The sequence below is a fragment of the Callithrix jacchus genome, chromosome 2 (assembly GCF_049354715.1).
Source record: "Callithrix jacchus isolate 240 chromosome 2, calJac240_pri, whole genome shotgun sequence".
Classification (NCBI taxonomy): Eukaryota; Metazoa; Chordata; class Mammalia; order Primates; family Cebidae; genus Callithrix; species Callithrix jacchus.
The window spans coordinates 72,277,669-72,298,465 of record NC_133503.1 but is presented as its reverse complement, the minus strand read 5'-3'; the positions used below and the strand labels follow the sequence as shown (position 1 = coordinate 72,298,465).

Genomic DNA, 20,797 nt, shown 5'->3' with positions numbered 1-20,797 from the left:
TAACATGATGATAAAAAACAACAACAAGACTAGTAGATAGTCTACAGCTGAACAGAGAAGAGATTAAAACCATTGAGAAATACCTAAGAAACTGACGAAGTCTGGGAAAAATCAGACTTTTGAAAAATCCCCTAGTAGAAAGACTATCGGCTTCTTTAGATTCAAAGACATATATACAAACTATAAGAACAAATACAGAAGTCATACCTTTCAGGCCTAAAGTCTGCAACTGAAACAGTTTTCCCAGCTCAAAAGGTAGAACTCGTAACAGGTTGTTATTTAAATGGAGCTCCCTGTTGATGCAAAAATTCCAGTAAGACAGAAAAACATGCTAGCCTTTAGCATTTAAAATCAACAACACAGTTTCTAGGAATGTAAGCACCTAAGAATGAAAAAATGTTGTATTATATTCCAATGTCTAGTACGGTGTTTCTTAAACTACATGTGGTTTAAAAAAAAAAAAAACTGCCAGAAAATACAAGAAACAAATTACTAGAAAAATAAGGGAAAAAGGATAAAATATAAACTGCAATTTATAAAAAGTATTAGATTCAACTGACATATAAAATTATTAAATTGCTGTATTACTCTCACCGCAGACTGGCAAGACAATTTGCAAACTGGCACCAGGTCACAGATCACACTGAGTATCACTGGTCGATCACATGTGGGATCTACTACACACTTAAGAAAGTAGAAATGATAAAGCAGCCTACCATGTGAATTCTTACAAGAAAAATAAAATGACCATTTAGTTAACGACTCAAAAGAGTTTACAGCAGCTGCACAATTAAGCTTATGATTACTATTAACTAAAGTTGCATTTAAAAAATAACAGCAGCTGTACTAACTATTCATAATTATTCTTAATAATTTGTTTTGCAGAGATAACCATAAATGTCAAAGGAATCTTCCAAGTGAGGGAGACATGCAAGGAAAGAACAACCAGAGACCAAATACTGATACACTAGCAATGTAACACATTAAGTTTTGTCAATTTTTAAGTGTGCAGGAAATCTATTTCTATAATCTTTGGGTTTTGACATTTAAATGAATCTTGGTTACTGAGCAAGCCAGAGGTCTGTACGGCTGTAAACTGAACAACAGCTAGTTCTGAATATCTGACTCCTGTTTATTTCCAAATGTAATACACAGAAAAAAGGAGGTCCCTCGGCTGGGCACAGTGGCTGCTGCCTGTAATCCCAGCACTTTGGTAGGCCAAGAAGGTGGATCACTTGAGGTCAGGAGTTTGAGACCAGCCTGGCCAATATGGTAAAATCCAATAGCTACTAAAAAAATACAAAAATCAGCCAGGAGTGGTGGCAGGTGACTGTAATCCCAGTTACTCGGGAGGCTAGAATCGCTTGAAACCAGGGCAGAGGCTGCAGTGAGCCCAGACTGCACCACTGTACTCCATGCACTCCAGCCTGGGTGACAAGAGCCACGAAAGGCAGGAAGGCAGGAAGGCAGGAAGGCAGGAAGGCAGGAAGGCAGGAAGGCAGGAGGGCAGGAGGGCAGGAAGGCAGGAGGGCAGGAGGGCAGGAGGGCAGGAAGGCAGGAAGGCAGGAAAGGAAAGGAGATCCTTCAAGTAAATTTGCTTCACAGGACTAAAAACAGTCATAGAATAAAACTCAATAATTAAGCCTAGAAAAGGGCTGGAGTAGGAGCAACAGAGGTAGACCTTTCACAAGGTCCTTATTCCTTTTTACTACATGGCTAATGGCACAAGGCAGCAAAAAAACCAGAGGAACCATGGTGAAAAGTCAGTTAATATGAAATAGCACAAAATATTCCATTGGGATTAACATAATAGATGAAATGTTAACTTAATTAGATCTTATTTAACTTATAAAACAGAAGTATTATAATAATAATAATAATAATAATAATAATAATGGGCCAGCCACAGTGGCTCATGTCTGAAATCCCAATTCTCTGGGAGGCCAAGGTACACACTAGAAGTTTAAGAGCTGCCTGGGCAACACAGCGAGACCTCCATCTCCATCAAAATAAAAACAGAACAAATCTTTTATAAATAGCAATTACCATTTCTTTTTTTTTCTTATTGGAGGTGGGCAGGAGGAGTGTGGAGACATGTAGTGGCATGATCTCTGCTCACTGCAACCTTGACCTCCTGGGCTCAAGGCATCCCTCTGCCTCAGCTTTCCAAGTAGCAGGGATTACAGCTGCAAGCCACAAAGACCAACACCTGGGCTCAAGTAATCAGCCCACCTCAGCCTCTCAAAGTGCTAGGATTACAGATGTGAACCACCACGTGCAGTCAGTAATTACCATTCCTTAAAATACAGTAATATGCCAGGCACAGTGCTAATGCTTTTTACCCATTATCTCAAATATCCCTAATCCTGGGTTAAGAAGGTTGTCTAGGATCACACAAATTGTAAATGGCAAAGTTAAGATTCCAACCTGAACTCACATGTGACTCCAAATGCTACATATTTCATGCTATAGCCCCCCCAAATTTAATAATTAATTCTAGCTCTTTCAAGTCCAGGCTTTACTACTACTATCAAACATACAAGCCCTGGGATGGCAAAAAAGGTTTCACCAATTGGCAATGGTTTCCTGGGCCCTGGGTTAAGGACGGTACAGTGCCCTAACTATTTGTCATGGGTAAGTATGTGGGGTAAAATAAGTGCCTTAGCCCCTCTCTCTCCAAACTTTTTCATTTGAGAATAAGTATATTACACAAAATACAGTAATTTAAAATTTCAGGCAATAATCTACCTTAATTTATTATTAGCTGACAATTCAGTGTTCCCAAAAACATAAAGTTATAAAGGATATAGTTATATTCCCTTTTATTCAAATACCATTAAATGAACAGTTTTGTTTCCTAACATAACAAATGCTGTATTTTGTTTTAGGGGTTATACAGTTAGTACGTATTAAATTGAATCTGCATACCTGAGTGATACCATGTTTCCGAGTTCTGCGGGTAAGCTACGGATTTTATTAGATGACAGGTCCAAATACGCCAGATTGTGAAGCTTGGCAATGTCTGAAGGAATTCGGGACAGGGAATTGTCACTCAAATGCAAAGCTGTCAGATGAGTTAGTGACCACAAAGATGCACTTAAGCTTCTTACTTTTCCTGTAAGAGAAAAAAGATAAGAACAGATGATATAGTTTCTCTACAATTTGTTCTGTAGATCAAATAAGGTTTAGCTGGGTTTTTTTTTTTTTTCCAAGACGGAGTTTCGCTCTTGTTACCCAGGCTGGAGTGCAATGGCTCGATCTCGGCTCACCGCAACCTCCGCCTTCTGGGTTCAGGCAATTCTCCTGCCTCAGCCTCCTGAGTAGCTGGGATTACAGGCACGCGCCACCATGCCCAGCTAATTTTTTGTATCTTTAGTAGAGATGGGGTTTCACCATTTTGACCAGGATGGTCTCGATCTCTTGACCTCGTGATCCACCCGCCTCGGCCTCCCAAAGTGCTGGGATTACAGGCTTGAGCCACCGCGCCCGGCCAGTTTAGCTCTTTTTATGAGTAACTTAAATTATTATCCAAAAACTTGTGAGAAGGGGTTAACAGGAAATCTTACCCATTCTGTGGCAATTCATTGCTATGCTATGATTAAGTTATAAGCTCTTCACTTAGCAGGTTAAAATAAAAAGTTAATGTACCAATACTGCTTAGATTGCATCTTTACTTTTAGGAGCACAAGAAGAATTTATCCTTTAAAATGATCTGAGACATGAGAGGGAAATATGATTAATTTATAGTAATGATAAATCCAACATCTGAACATCATGATTGGTTTGGACTTATACAAAATAACACAAATTCTAATATCTCAGAGGCTGTTCATATCTCCAGAAAACAGGAATTTTGCCTCAAAACAAAAAGGAACACAAGGTATTAGTTTAACTGAGTTTTAAGACCAGGGTACCCAGGCTGGGTGCGCTGGCTCACGCCTGTAATCCCAACACTTTGTGAGGTCAAGACGGGTAGATCATGAGGTCAGGAGTTCAAGACTGGTCTGGCCACCACAGTGAAATCCTGTCTCTACTAAAAATACAAAAAATTAGTCAGAGGTGGTAGTGCATGCCTGTAATCCCAGCTACTTGGGAGGCTGAGGCAGGAGAATCCCTTGAACCCAGGAGGCGGAGGTTACAGTGAGCTGAGAATGCCACTGCACTCCAGTCCAGGCAACAGTGCAAGACTCTGTCTCAAAAAAAAAAAAAAAGACTAGAGTACCCAAGTGGTAACTGAATCAAGAACCACACAACTAAGCAGAATTTGTATTACATGTTTTGTGTTGTATGCTAACGAGTAAAACAATATATGTATTACATTTTAACAAGTAAAAACACTTCAGATATTAAGTCATACTATTATAAGCAAATAGTAGTGGGCATAAGGTTCAGTGACTAAGAACAGGATAAAATCTTTCAATGCAATAGTAAATCTATACTTTGGCTCTTCTTGATAAATTCTCAATGGTTTCTACAATCTAAGAATTTTCCCCATAATCTCCTTAATGGTTCAGGATCTAATCTGAGACAGAATGAAACAAATGTAATGAAAACATACCAGTCTTTCAGAACTTATTTTCTATTGGCTGAAAATGCAAACTTGAGACTTCTTAACAAAACAGTGGTACCAGGAACTAAATTTACCATGCCACCTGAAACACATATCGTTATCACATAATATACATGAGTCAATAAATTTCTAAGATGAGACACCAACCAATGCAGGAGAGTCATTCCTGAAGGGTGAGAAACAAACAAGGTAGACCTTCTAACAGTCTCAGCTTACTGCTTAGACAGCATTTACAAGAGGAAGCCCAAGGAGGGGAATACCAGGTAGGGCATAGTGATCTTCCCTGAGTTCTGGAGACGGAAAGTCCAGAGAAGCCAAGGTGACTAGAAATCAAGAGGCAAAACATCAGAGAAGAGAGAAGAACAGAGAAAAGACTGGAGATCTGAAGAGGCCCCCACTGCCCAGCTCAAGTTGTCAAGAGAGTATTGATCGGTACATGCATGTGAGAAACTGCCTGAGCCAGAGCGGAAAAAAACACCCAAAAGGATTGCTGAGGCAGCAATCCCCAAGTTCACAAAGAACTGAGGCTAGATTTTGTTCCTAAATGTCAGAGGAAGGACTGCTAATGAATACAGAGTTCCTTTTTGGGATGATGAGTATATTCTGCTATATGGTACAATTCTGTGTATATACAAAATCCACTAAATTTGTACTTTAAATGGCTGAACTTTACAGTATGTGAATTGTATCTCAAGTTGTTACACACGCGCACACACACACACACACACACACACACACAAAACCAGAAAATGTCTATGTTTGATGAAAACTCTATACTCACAGATACAAAAAAACTCAATGAGGGCAGGTCACAGTTGGCTCATGCCTATAATCCTGGCACTTTGGGAGGCCAAGGTGGGTGGATCACTTGAAGTGAGGAGTTCAAGACCAGCCTGGCCAACACGGCGAAACTCCATCTCTACTAAAAATACAAAAATTAGCCAGGTGTGGTGCCAGGCACCTGTAATCCCAGCTTCTAGAGAGGCTGAGGCAAGAGAATCGCCTGAACCCAGAAGGCAGAGGTTGCAACGAGCTGAGATGGCACCACTGCACTCCAGCCTGGGCGACAGAATGAGACTCTGTCTCAAAAAAAAGAAAGAGAGCAAGAAAGGAAGAAAGAAAGAAAATGGGAGAGAAAGAGAAAGAGTGAGGGGCCAGGTGCAGTGGCTCATGCCAGTAATCCCAGCACTTTGGATGGTCGGGGCCGGCAGATCACTGAAGGTCAGGGGTTCAAGACCAGCCTGGCCAATATGGTGAAACCCCACCTCTACTAAAATACACAAATTAGCCAAACGAGACTCTGTCTTGAGAGAGAAAGAGAGAGAGAGAGAGAAACATAATTTTTAAAACGAGTAAAAGATCTGAACAGATACTTCACCAAAGACGATATAAACGGATGGCAAATAATCACATGAAAAAATGCTCAAAATTGACAGTCATTAGGGAAACGCAAATTTAAACCACTCTAAGATAGCACTACACACCCAGAAGAATGGCTAAATTTAAGACTTGTGTTAGTGAGGGCATGGATCAAAGACATCTGGTAGGAATATAAGACAAGACCTCTTTGCAAACCAGTTTCAGTTTTTTAAAAAGTTAAACATACATTTACCATATGATCAATTCCATTTTTAGGAAATAAAGGTTATGCCCATACAAAGAGGAATGTTCACAGCAGCTTTATTTGTAATAGTCAGATACTAAAAACAGCCCAAATGTGTTCAACAGGAGAACAAATAAACAAATGCTGGCACAGCCACAAAATGGACTACTACTACTCAGTAATAAAAAAGAATTAACGACTAAAAACCAACAAAACAATATGGATGAACTACAAAATAAGTATAGAGGATAAGAGCAGTCCAAAATCACCAAAAAAAAGGCCATTTGCATGAAGAAAGTGTTCATACTGTATAAAATCATTTATGCAAACTAATCTACAATTCTAGAAAGCAGAACCGTGGTTGCTTAGAAATAGAGGAAGGAATAAACAGAAGAGGTGGGGAAGGAAGATCACAAACTTTCAGGAATGATGAATATGATCATTCTTGATGGTGGTGACGGTTTCACAGGTGTACAGAGTCAAAATATATACATTATTCACTTTATAAATGCCAAGTTTTTGAATGCCAACTCTACTTCAGTAAAACTATATAATAAAATCTATCTTAATTCAAGAAGGTACTACCCTTACTTTGCTATAAACAGAACAGACAACATACCACAAGCTATTGTAGAACAGAATTTTATTTACTTAATTTTCCATTCATAAAACTGAAAACACACAGTTGATATTCAATATGAATAAGGGGGACTTTGTTTTTTTGAGGCACAGTCTCACTCTGTCACCCAGATTGGAGTGCAGTGGTGTGCATGCTCATAGTTCTTTGTAGCCTTTAACTCCTAGGCTCACGTGATCCTCCTGCCTCAGTTTCCCAAGTAGCTGGAACTACAGGCGTGAGCCACTGCGCCTAGTTACCTACCATGTTTTCTGTTTCTCTGCCCTCTTCCCTCAAGAGAGGGCAAGGGCATGCCTAAAGAAGCAAATAGAGCTTCTGAATGGAGACAGAAAATTTCTATGGACTTACAGAGGTTCATTTTAAATGTCTGCCAATTTGTATAGCTCATTTTCCCATAGAGGGTGATCATAATTCTATCTGCCATTTCAAGAGGAGAGAAGGCAGCCAGAAAGGAAACCACAAAGTCTGTGAATAAAGAAAAGGAAAAAAAGTCAAGTAAAAGAATAACCATATGAGGTAGAGGCAAGAAGACAAGACGAACTCAAATCCCTACCATACACACAATTCTGGAATAAATTTCTAAATACTCAAACACCAAGAAAGAAATTAAACAGAATATTCCTCAGCATAACTCAAATCCTAGAATCCAAACATGACAAGAGTTGTCAGGTCTGAAGTCATTAAAATGTAAAATTTCTTTCTATATGGTGAAGACACCAACATGTATGGAAGCTAACCATTAATTCCGTCAATTTTCAGTATCTACCATGCTGGTATGGGAATAGAATGGTAAATAATAACCGTATCTCTGTCTTCATGATTTCCTGTGAGTTGTATAATGAAAGAAAACAAACAAATCAACAGGAAAATGAACAATGGATAAGAAGAGGTCACTTAAAAAACAAAGTCATATTAAAAACAAATGTTCATCCTCAGTAATAAAAAATGTTTACAACAGCAAAATAAAAAGACTAATATCCAATACTGACAAGGCTAAGGGGAAAACAGACACACTGTTTCATTACGGGAAAGATGCGGCTACTTTGAAATATCTACTAAAATTTTAAACCTGAGTATTCTTTGCCCCATCAATTCCACGAGTTGTGATTTACCTTATGAAAACACTTGTTCAGGTATGCTAAGATATGTTAGTAGTTGGGGAAAATTACAAATATAAATGATCATTAACAGAGCATACTTAATTATGTTTCATTCATATAATATTCCTTAGTCATTCCCTTTTAGAATGAAACAGTTAAATACACTGATGTGGAAATATGTTCACAACAAATGAAGCAAAAAAAGCAAATTTCAAAACATGGCACTTATTTTCATTAAAAAATATCAGTTACAGGCCAGTGGCTCATGCCTGTAATCCCAGCACTTTGGGAGGCCAAGGTGGGCAGATCATGAGGTCAAGAGATCGAAACCATCCTGACCAACATGGTGAAACCCTGTCTCTACTAAAAATACAAAAATTAGCTGGGCATGGTAGCACATGCCTGTAGTCCCAGCTACTCAGGAGGCTGAGGCAGGAGAATTGCTTGAACCCGAGAGGCGGAGCTTGCAGTGAGCTGAGATTGCGCCACTGCATTCCAGCCTGGCGTCTGGCGATGAAATGAGACACTGTCTCCAAAAAAAAGAAAAGAAAAATATCAGTTACAGAAGTAAAAGAACATACATACTAGAGAAAGATAAATCTCTAGCATGGAACTATGCAGTACAAGAAATTAAGAATCCTAACTTTCTGGAAGAGATCAATGAACAAAAGGAAGTCACCTTTTGATAATCTCGTGATTATCTATCTACTTCTTCCCCCACAAAACTGTACATACTCATAAGCAGCCAAAAATTTGCTTTTTTTTTTTTGAGATGGAGTCTCGCTCTGTAGCCCAGGCTGGGTTGCAGTGGTGTGATCTCAGCTCACTGCAACCTTCCACCTCCTGGGTCCCAATTCAAGTAATTCTTCTACTTCAGCCTCCCAAGTAGCTGGGATTACAGGCACAAGCCACCATGCCCTGTTAATTTTTGTATTTTTCAGTAGAGACGAGGTTTCACCATGTTGGCCAGTCTGGTCTTGAACGCCTGACCTCATGATCCGCTCACCTTGGCCTCCCAAAATTCTGGTATTACAGGGGTAAGCCACCGAACCCGGCAAATTTGCTTATTTTTAAGCAACTTAGTGACTTAAGGAAGACTGGGATTATCCTGGCCTACATTAACAGTCCTGTTTTGATAAGTGATTTCATTCTAAAATACCCAGTATCTTTTATTGTTAAATGCCAGGAGACAAGAGGAATTAATTTGTGCTTTCTGAAATCAGGCGAGTGATTAGCAAACACCATGAACTAGGTGTAATTAGTATAGCTACCAGAAAATCAAAATAACTATGCATTTGCTGATATAGAAAAAACTAGCAAGCACCCGGGCACAGTGGCTCACACCTGTAATTCCAGCATTTTGGGAGGTCAAGGCAGGCATATCACTTGAGGTCAGGAGTTCGAGACCAGCCTGGCCAACATGGTAAAATCCTGTCTCTACTAAAATTACAAAAAATTAGTCAGGTATGGTGGTGTGGGCCTGTAGTCCCAGCTACTCAGGAGGCTGTAGCAGGAGAATGGCATGAACCCAGGAGGTGGAGGTTACAGTGAGCCAAGATTGTGCCACTGAACTCCAGCCTGGCTGACACAGCAAGACTATTAAAAAAAAAAAAAAAAAAGAGCTACATACAATATTCTCTTTTTAAAACAACCTTGGAAGACTATTATCTAGATTTTGAGAGATTTGGTCTATCATTCTTTCATGGAAAAATAAGTATAAATAGAGCCAACACTCTCACTGTTTAAAGGCTTCAAAATGTTGGAGAATGCCACAAATAAAACCAAGGCGAAGGTAGGGACTACAGCCAGGGCACCTGATTCAGAGATCATTTAGTGACTACTGAGGAGTTCAAACCCAAGTGTCTATTTCCTAGAAGCTTCCTGAGTGTGGCTCTGGTTAATACATTTCTCTGCCCTACAATGCCATCTCAAGGGCCTAGAATAAGTACAGCTGTTGTGCGCTACAGATGTACCTCAAAAGCAGGTGACCACAATACTGTCCCCATGTAATAGAAACAACACAAACAGAAGAGTAATTTGGTATTTTCAGGTCTTCAGGCAGTATTTTAAAGCTTGTTCATGTCTGATTTCAGCTTCCTGTAACAAGAGTTGTTTGTGTTGACCAACCATCCCACTGAGGGAAAGAAAAACTAAATTTTTTTAAACCCCACAAAAGTACAACTTCAAAAGCACCAGAGAACTATAAAGGCAGCAAAGCTGTGACAAATAACCTGGAGAGAAGGGAAGCACAGAGAGATATTAAGCAGGACACATCCTACCACTTTACCTCTCGAAGAACAGACAGAATCACAAGCAGCAGCTAAGAGGCAAGCTGATGAGCCAAAAGCTGGAAATCAGAGTATAAGGCACTGAGTGGAACTTATTAAAGTCATCTTACACAGCTGAGAGCTACAAATAGAATGGGGTGACCCAGCAAGAGGCCAACCCTCACAAGCACTGAACATCTGATTAAATTCAATAAAACCCTAATTATTATTATTATTACTTATTCTTTATTTTTTTTGAGACAGAGTCTCACTCTGTTACCCAGGCTGAAGAACAGTGGCATGGTCTCCGCTTACTGCAACCTCCATCTCCTAGGTTCAAGTGATTCTCCTGCCTCAGCCTTCCAAGGAGCTAGGACTACAGGTGCCTGTTACTATGTTCAGCTAATTATTTTTTATTTTTATTAGAGACAGGGTTTCACCATGTTGGCTAGGCTGGTCTCCAACTCCTGACCTCAGATGATCCTCCCGTCTTGGCCTCTCAAAGTGCTAGGATTACAGGTGTTGAGTCACCATGCCCAATTTTTTTTTTTTTTTTTTTTTTTTTTGAGATGGAGTCCTGCTCTGTTGCCCTGGCTGGAGGGCAATGGCATAATTTTGGGTCACTATAACCTCCACCCTGTCCCCACCCTGGGTTCAAGCAATTCAGCCTCAGCCTCCCAAGTAGCCGGGAGGTGCCTGCCACCACACCCAGCTAATCTTTTTGTATTTTTAGTAGAAATGGGGTTTCACCATGTTGGCCAGGCTGATCTTGAACTGATCTCAGGTCATCTGCCTGCCAAGACCTCCTAAAGTGCTGGAATTACAAGTATGAGCCATGATACCATGCCAAAATCCTAATTAGATTAAGGCCATCCACTCCTTCCACAACTTCCTGAGAAACAAAAATAAATTCACTCTTTTTTTTTTTTTTTTAAATAAGATGGGGTTTCACTATGACGGCCAGGCTGGTCTTGAACTCCTGACCTCAGGTAATCCACCCACCTTGGCCTCCCAAAGTGCTAGGATTACAGGCGTGAGCCACCGCACCCAGCCTAAAAAATTCTTTTTTTTTTGGAGACAGAGTCTCAACTCTGTCGCCAGGCTGGAGTGCAGTGGCACAATCTCGGCTCACTGCAACCTCCACCTCCCAGGTTCAAGCAATTCTACTACCTCAGCCTCCCAAGTAGCTGGGACTACAGGTGCATGCCACCATGCCCAGCTAATTTTTATATTTTTAGTAGAGATGGGGTTTCACCATATTGTCCAGGATGCTCTCGATCTCTTGACCTCATGATCCGCCCGCCTCAGCCTCCCAAAGTGCTGGGATTACAGGCTTGAGCCATTGCGCCCAGCCTGAATTCACTCCTAAGGAAGAGAACACCATCACATTCTACCATTTCCAGCATTCAGTTAAAATTACAGACCAAAGGAACCCCCAGAAGATTCAGACACTGAAGTTATAAGATATGATCTTAAAAAAAAAACAACTATGGGAGGCTTACTAAACTTTTGGACAAAATAGAATAACAGGAACTGGATTTATCCTCCTGTCTACTACAACTAAAAACCCAGACAAAACATATTAAAAAATCATTTTTTAGACACTAAATACCACACAGCACAGGACAATGATGGGAAACCACAAGTGAGCAGTTATCACCGTTCCAGCTTACTGGAACTTTCCTGACAGTAGAGCAGAGGGACAGAACCCAGGTGGTCTACATAGTATGTAAATTGAGGAAACGAAGCTGGGAGTATGGAGAGACCAAGGTGGCTCACGTCCACAGGACAGATTGCCAAAGAGGAGAGAGGTACAGACACAAAGCTCTGGAAAGCTGAAAAGGATGAGGCCCTGCCTCCTGAGTCTTTGACTACACAGCAAATGCATGAGAGAAAAACTTGAGGCCAGGGACCAAGGATGGGGTGGAGACAAATCAAAAATAGCAGAGGGGGTTAGGCACAGTGGCTTACATCTATAATCCAAGCACTTTGGGAGACCAAGGCGGTCGGATCACCTGAGGTCAGGAGTTCAAGACAAGCCTGGCCAACATGGGAAAACCCAGTCTCTACTAAAAATACAAAAAATTAGCCGGGCGTGGTAGTGGGTGCCTGTAATCCCAGCTACTTGGGAGGCTAAGGCAGGACAATCACTTGAACCTGGGAGGCAGAGGTTGCAATGAGCTGAAATTACACCATTGCACTCCAGCCTGGGCAACAAGAACGAAACCCCGTTTCAAAAAAAAAAAAAAAAAAAAAAGACAGGGAACAATCCTTGGGGATCACATGGGTCAGGAATAGTTTGCTATCGTTTGTGTTCGATCAGTCAGAGTAGAAAACCTCTTAACCGAGTATTCATTCAGGAGTATTACTTTAAAGTAAGCTTTAAGTGAATCAAACTGTCCAAATAATTTAATAGTATCTCAGAAGAAAGCTCAAGAGTACTTCTAGGCATACGAAAATATCTAGCCACCAAAGAAGGTAAAATGCACAGTATACTGAGTCCAATAAAAAATTACCAGGCACATTACCAGTACAAGACAGAAATAAACTAAAACAAACCAAGAAATGAAAAAGATGACAGAATCTGTAGATAAGGACATTAAGAGGTACCTGTATTAAATATACTTTAAAAAGTAGAGGAAAAATGTTAAGTAGAGTCATGAATGATATAAAAAGCATCCATGGCTCAACTTGTGATGAAAACTAGACTATTACTAGATGGAATTAATGGCACTCTGGGAGGCTGAGGTGGGTGGATCACCTGAGGTCGGGAGTTCAAAACCAGCCTGACCAACGTGGTGAAACCCTCTCTCTTAAAAAAAAAAGAAAAGAAAAGGAAAAGAAAAAAAAGGAATTAATGGCAGATTAGACACTGCAAATAAAATATTAGTAAAACTGAAGAAACAGCAATAAAAGCTGCCTAAAATATTTTTTATAAAGAAAATAAAAATAAAATAAAACATAGCATTAGTTAGCTATAAGACAACTTCAAGTAGCCTAAAATACAAGCAACTGTACTCCTCGAGGAGAGGAGGTAGGGAGGCAGAAAAAAAAATTACTTGAAAAATGGTAGCCTAAACCATAAACCCAATAGCCAAGAGCTCAACAAAACCTAAGCAGCACAAGAAAAATGAAAGAACAAAACACAACAAAACTACACCAAGACACATGATTATCACACTACTTAAAACTAGCAATGAAGAGAGACTCTTAAAGCAGCCACAGAAAACAAGAATACATAAAAGAAACAAGGACAGAAATGACCTTTCCTCAGAAACAACGCACACCAGAAGGCCACTGAGCAGCATGGAAGGGCTCACTGTGATGTGCGCCTTCCAGGTCATCACTGCTACTTGGAAGGCAGGAGGATTCCTTGAGGCCAGGAGTTTGAGGCAGTAGTGTATCACAATAGTACCTGTAAACAGCCCTGGCACTGAAGCCTGGGCAACATGAGAACCTGTTTCTTAAGAAATTTTTCTTGGCCAGGCGCAGTGGCTCATACCTGTAATCCCAGCACTTTAGGAGGCCAAGGCAGGTAGGTAGATCACAAGGTCAGGAAATTGAAACCAGCCAGGCCAACATGGTAAAACCCCATCTTTACTAAAAATACAAAAATTAGCTGGGCATGGTGGCATGCGCCAGTAATCCCAGCTACTTGAGAGGCTGAGCCAGGAGAATCACTTGATCCTGGGAGGCGGAGGTTGCAGTGAGTCGAGATTGTGCCACTGCACTCCAGCCTGGGCAACAGAGCAGGACTCCATATCAAAAAAAAAAAAAAAATTTAATTTAAAAAGAAAGAAAATAAAGTACTGAAAGACATAAAACCGTCAACCTAGATTTCTATGCTCAACAAAAATCTCTTTCAAAATAAGTCAACAGAAAGGCTTTTCCAGACATAAAACCTAAAATACACACACACACACACACAAACTGGCAGACCCCGTTACAAGTCTTTTCGTCAGAAGGAAAATTCCAGAAACTTGCACTCAGTAAGAAATGAAAAACAACAGAAATGCTAAGTATACAGGAAAATACTCACCAATTTCCTATTACTTGAATGTTTAAAGTAAAATAACCATGTATTTTGAGACTTACACCATATGTAGAAATAAAATACAAGACTACAATAGCATAGAGGCCAGGAGAAGAGAAACAGAAATACATGTGCACCTCAACTTACAATGGGGTTAGGGCACAATAAAAACATCAACCTAACTTACCTTAAATGTGCTCAGAATATTTACATTAGCCTACATTTGGACAGAATCACCTAACACAAAGCCTGTTTTTGGCTGGGCTTAGTGGCTCATGCCTGTAACCCCAGCACTTTGGGAAGCTGAGGCAGGTGGATCACGAAGTCAGGAGATTGAGACCATCCTGGCTAACACAGTGAAACCCAATCTCTACTAAAAATACAAAAAATTAGCCGGGTGTGGTGGCACACGCCTATAGTCCAGCAACTCCAGAGGCTGAGGCCGGAAAATCACTTGAACCCGGGAGGCGGAGGTTACAGTGAAATGAGATTGCTCCACTGCACTCCAGCCTGGGCAACAGAGCAAGATTCCGTCTCAAAAAAAAAAAGGCATATTTTTAATAAAGTGCTGAGTATCTCATGTAATGACTGAATACTCTACTGAACGTGAAAAACAGAATGGTTGTATGGGTACTCAAATTACGGTTTCTACTGAATGCATGACACCTTCATACTATCATAAAGTTGAACCACTGTAAGTCAGAGGCTGCCTGTATATTGTTATAAGACTTTTGTAAGTGAAATGGTACAGTATTACTTACCTGACTCTAATCATATCAATAACTGCATTAAATGTAAATGTGTTTAATGGAACTGAAAAGAGGGAAACCCACTGGTATACACTGGAAAGCACCAATTTCAGAACATCCCTATAACCAAGGGGAATACAGTCCCAGTGAGTAACAAGTGAGTACAGTGTCCACAGTTAAGCCTGAAATGAAAGAGTACAACAGTCTCGGCCCCAGGGACTCTCCAAACTGACCACCAGCCAAGGTCCCACACTGAGAAAAAAAGCTCCAAAAATGGAATTAAAATTAGTAGAACAGGAATAAAAAATATAAAGGAAAAAAGATAAAAATCAGAGAGGGGAACAGAACCAGAAAGTCTCAGAAAATAAGTTCCCAAAATTGTGAACACTCTGAAAACTATGGGAAAGGGAGCATAGACATTAGGAAAACTACCCTGAGTCACATCTCCTTCTAAAAGTTTAGAAAAACTGAATTCAAATGAACAGAAAAAAGTACTGAAGTCAAATCCGATAATTGTTTTAAGAAGTTCCAATAAAAGCATACTCCAAACATGCCCAAAAAACTATTACCTAGTATTTCAAAATGAGATGAAAGGCTCAATAAAGATAAACTAAACTACAAGGAGCCTAATGACGAATAACTATAAAAAAAAGAATACTTTTAACGAGAAGAAAATGGATTTTTTTTTTCGAGACAGAGTCTCACTCTGTCTCCAGGATGGAGCGCAGCGTGGCACAATCACGGCTCACTGCAACCTCCGCCTCTCAGGTTCAAGCCATTCTCCTGCCTCAGTCTCCCAAGTAGCTGGGACTACAGGTGCATACCACCACATCCAGCTAATTTTTGTATTTTGAGTAGAAATGGGGTTTCACCATGTTGGCAAGGACAGTCTCACTCTCCTGACCTTGTGATCCGCCCACCTTGTCCTCACAAAGTGCTGGGATTATGTGAGCCACAGCGTCCAGCCTTTTCTTTTTTTTGAGACAGAGTCTTGCTCTGTCACCCAGGCTGGAGTGCAGTGGCGCAATCTTGGCTCACACCAACACTGGCCCCCCGGTTCAAGTGATTCTTCTGCCTTAGCATCATGAGTAGCTTAGACTACAGGCACACAACCATGCCTGGCTAATTTTTGTATTTCTTTAGTAGAGATGGGGTTTACCATATTGGCTAGGCTAGTCTGTAACTCGTGATATCGTGATCTGCCTGCCTCAGCCTCCCAAAGTGCTGGGATTACAGGCATGAGCCACAGCACCCGGGCATTTTTTTTCTTTTTTGATACACGGTCTCGCTCTGTCACCTAGGCTGTAGTACAGTGGTGTGATCTCAGCTCACTGCAACCTCCACTTCCTGGGCTAAAGTAATTCTCCCACCTCAGCCTCCTGAGTAGCTGAGACAACAGGTGCACTCTACCACACCTGGCTAATTTTTGTATATATATTTTTTTAAATAGAGATGGTGTTCTACCACATTGCCTACACTGGTCTCCAGAATAATCCACCCATGCTGGCCTCCCAAAGTGCTGGGACTGGTGTGAGACACTGCACCCTGACTTAAAAATCGTTTAATCACAAATAAGCAAATACCTAAAAGATCTGAAGTCACTTTCGTATATACCAGCAATGAACAAATGGAATTTAAAACTAAAAAGACACCATTTACACCAACAAAAAAAAATAAATTATTGAGAGAAAGAAATAGGAATAAATCGACCAAAATATTTACAAGTTGCATATGAGGAAAACTACTAAAACTCTGAAGAAATCAAATAACTAAATAAATGGAGATATTCCATGTTCATGGATATGAAGACACAATACTGTCAAGATGTTCTTCCTAACTTGATATATAAACTAAAAAGAATTGCAATCAAAATCCCATTTAAATTAAGCACTTCTGCCCTGTGAAAGACACTATCAAAAGAGTAAGACAACACAGACTGGGAGATATTTTTGCAAAAGACACATTCACATTAAAAAAAAAAAGTTAAAAAAAAAAAAAACAAACTCTTAAAACTGAGTAAGAAAACAACCCAATATTTAAATGGGCAAAAAATTTTAACAGACACCTAGCCAAAAAAGATATACCAACAGCAAATGAGCACATGAAAAGTTGGCCAACACATATGCCATTAAAGAATCACAAATTAAAACAGTGAGATACTGCTACACACCTATCAGGATGGCAAAAAATCCAAAACACTTATACCACCACATCCTGAGGAAAATATGCTGGTAAAATGATACAGCCACTTCAGAATATAGTTTGGAACTTTTTGGCAAAACCAAACACACTATTCCCATATAATCCAGCAATCATGCCTCCTTGGCATTTACTCAAAGGAGCTGAAAACTTACGTCCACACAAAGAACTGCACATAAATGTTTATAGTAGCTTTATTCAAAATTGCCAACACTTGGAGGCAGCCAAGATGTCCTTCAGTAGATGAGCGGGTAAATAAGCTGTGGTACATCTAGACAATGGACTATTACTCAATGCTAAAAAGGAAGGAGCTATCAAACCATAAAAAGACATAGTGAAAACATAAATGTCTGTTACTAAGTTAAAGAAGCTGGCTGGGCAGAGTGGCTCATGCCTGTTATCCCAGTGTTTTGTAAAGTTAAGACAGGAAGATCACTTGAGGCCAGGAGTTAGAGACCAGGCTGGCCAACACAAGACCCCTGTCTCTACAAAAAACTAAAATATAAAAATTAGCCTTTAGCTGAGCATGGTGGCATATACTACTGTAGTCCCAGCTACTTGAGGAGCTGAGGCAGGAGGATCACTTGAACACAGGAGGTTGAGGCTGCAGGGAGCAGAGATGGCATTATTGCATTCCAGCCTGGGTGACAAAGTGACACCTTGTCTCAAAGAAAAAAAAAAAGCCAGGCATGGTTGTGTGCACCTATAGTCCTAGCTATTCAGGAGGCTGAGGCAGGAGGATTGCTAGAGCTCAGGAGTTTGAGGTTACACACTACTCCATCCAGTCTGGGCCACAGAATGATGATACCCTACCTCAAAACGAATAGATAAATGGGACTTAGTTACATTAAAAAGTTTCTGCACAGCGGCTGGGCGTGGTGGCTCACACCTGTATTTCCAGCACTTCGGGAGGCTGAGGCCAGGTGGATCACATGGTCAGGAGTTCAAGACCAGCCTGGCCAACATGGTGAAACCCTGTCTCTACTAAAAAATACAAAAATTAGGTGGGCATGATGGCTCGTGCCTGTAATCCCAGCTACTTGGGAGGCTGAGGTAGGAGAATTGCTTGAACCGGGACCCAGGAGGCAGAGGTTGCAGTGAGCTGAGATTGTGCCACTGCATTCCAGCCTAGGGTACAGAGTGAGACTCCATCTCAAAAAAAAAAAAAAAGTTTCTGCACAGCAAAAATAATAATGATAATCAACAGTCTATAGAATGAGAGAAAATATTAGCAAACTACACATCTGACAAAGGGTTAATATGGAGAATCTACAAGGAACCCCAATAATAAGTGGGCAAAAGACATGAAATATTTTTCAAAAGACAGACACACAAGTCACCAACAAATATGAAAAAATGCCCAACATCAATAATTATCACAGAAATGCAAATTAAAACCACAATGAAATACCATCTTACACTACTCAGAATGGCTATTAAAAAGTCAAAAACAACAGATGTTTGCAAGGATGTGAAGAAAAAGGAACACTTATATACACTGTTGGTAGGAATGTAAATCAGTACAGTCTGTATGGAAAACAATATGGAGACTTCTCACAGAACTAAAAATAGAACTACCATTCTATCCAGCAATCCCACTACTGGGTATACCCAAAGAGAAAAAAATCATCATGTCTCATATTCATGTACACTCGAATGTCTCCTAGTACTACTCATAATAGCAAAGATATGTCATCAACCTAAACGTCCATCAACGGATGACTAGATAAAGAAAAGGTAGAGTATATATACACCAAGGAATACTACTCAGCTATAAAAAAGAATGAAAGCCTATCTTGTGCAACAACGTAGACAGAACTGGAAGCTGTTATCCTAAGCAAAACAACTCAGAAACAAATATCTATCTTCTCACTTACAAAGGGGAACTAAACAATGGGTATACCCGAACATACAAAGTAGAAAAACAGACACTGATGACTCCAAGATAAGGAAGGGTGAAAAGGTGAAAAAATTACCTTTTGGGTACAATGTTCACTATATTAGGGCAGTAAGTACACTAAAAGGCCAGACTTCACCGCTACACAATATACCCAGGTAAGAAACCTACTTGTGACTCCCTCTGCCCCAGGGGCCCCCTTCCTAGCCAGATGGTTGGATGGACAGTGTCCTCAACGCCATGAACAAGTGAGCAATCTTCTGCATCACCAAGAACTTCAGCCACGGTAGATTCAGAGTGCCTCTCAGCCCTCCTGCTGCTGGGCCAACTTCTTGTGTACCCAAAAGGGAATCCTTTAGGCTTGCTAAGATTATATTGTGCCTGGTGATCCTGATGTGCTTTAAGTGCCTCCACACCAGGGTATTCCTCCCTGCTGGTAGCTGAAATGATCCTATGTGCTATTTTATCATCTACATGTGTGATCTGCACACCAAAATACCATTCATCAGTTGGCCTCAGAGTGATTTCTTAGCAGTGATCCTCTAATCACCTCCATTATCATCCTTGTTGAGAGAGGAAACCACTCCAAAATCATCTTAGGGGTACTGGGCCTAATTGCTACGTGCCTCTTTGGCTTTAATGCGTATGTCAACTTTCCCCTTTCAGTAGCAAAGACATACAGCAGCCCCCACTGACCCCACAGATGGCCCAGTGTAGGCAAACTCCCCTCATTTCTCTCTGCAATCTGAAAATAAGTCCTCCATTGAAATAACGCTTCCCTGCCCCAATACCACCACTTCCAGCTAACCAATTCCCAACCCCCTATAGAGGTAAAAATGCCTTTATTAGGAGAATATTGTCTTCCAGCCTGCCAATCAACCCTGATGGGTGTGGCCACCTTTATGGGTATGCTTAGCTTCTGCTTCTGCAGCATTCAAAAGGAGACACGAGTTCTGCCTGAACCATGCCCCCACCTAAGCCATAAAATGAAGGAGAAGGAAGCCTTAGATTTCAGAGTCCAGGCCCCAGGTGGTGACCCACTCCACCTTGTTATGGGTGGTGGTTCTATGGAGGGATAAATACATAATAAACAGATTGTTAAAATATAAAAAAGAAAACTATATTTGTACCCTCTAAATCTATAAAAAATGTAATAAATAAGTTAAAGAAGCTAACCTGGGCTGAGTAAGTTGGCTTATGGGTATAATCCCAGAACTTTGGGAGGCCAACGTGGGAGAACTGCTTGAGACTAAGAGTTCAAGACCAGCCTGGGCAACATAATGAGACCTAATCTCTAAGAAAAATAAAACTCAGCCAGTGCTAGAGATATTTACAGCTAGAGTCAGTCTTGTTTCTAGGTTTTCAATGAACAGATTTAGGACATAAATATGTAGCCATATGCATTTATAAATAAATGGTGTGATATAATTATATGTTTTATATGATGTATGACAAAATATCAAATATACACTTAAAGCTAAAATATCTTTTTTTTTTTTTATTGCATTTTAGGTTTTGGGGTACATGTGCAGAGCATGCAATACAGTTGCATAGGTACACACATGGCAGTGTGTTTTGTTTGCTTTCTCCCCTTCACCCACATTTGGCATTTCTCCCCAGGCTATCCCTCCCCACCTCCCCCTCCCACTAGCCCTCCCCTTTTCCCCCCAATAGACCCCAGTGTTTAGTACTCCCCTAAGCTAAAATATCTTATGAAAACATACTGAACTTTTAATTCAAAT

General features: G+C 40.4%; 1 protein-coding gene across 6 annotated transcripts in view; it reads right to left on the bottom strand.

Annotated features, from left to right (window-relative positions):
• CNOT6 (CCR4-NOT transcription complex subunit 6) overlaps positions 1–20,797 on the bottom strand; it is an 83,825-nt gene that overhangs the window by 24,805 nt on the left and 38,223 nt on the right. For all 6 annotated transcript variants that reach the window (XR_004739600.3, XM_035290784.3, XM_035290786.3 and 3 more), the window contains 2 exons: positions 2,929–3,115; positions 208–293 (listed from right to left, as the gene is read on the bottom strand). Coding sequence is in view for 5 of the 6 variants with exons in the window: in XM_035290784.3 (XP_035146675.1) it covers positions 208–293; positions 2,929–3,115 (273 nt within the window). In the remaining variant the exon portion in view is untranslated. The remainder of the gene's footprint in view (positions 1–207; positions 294–2,928; positions 3,116–20,797) is intronic.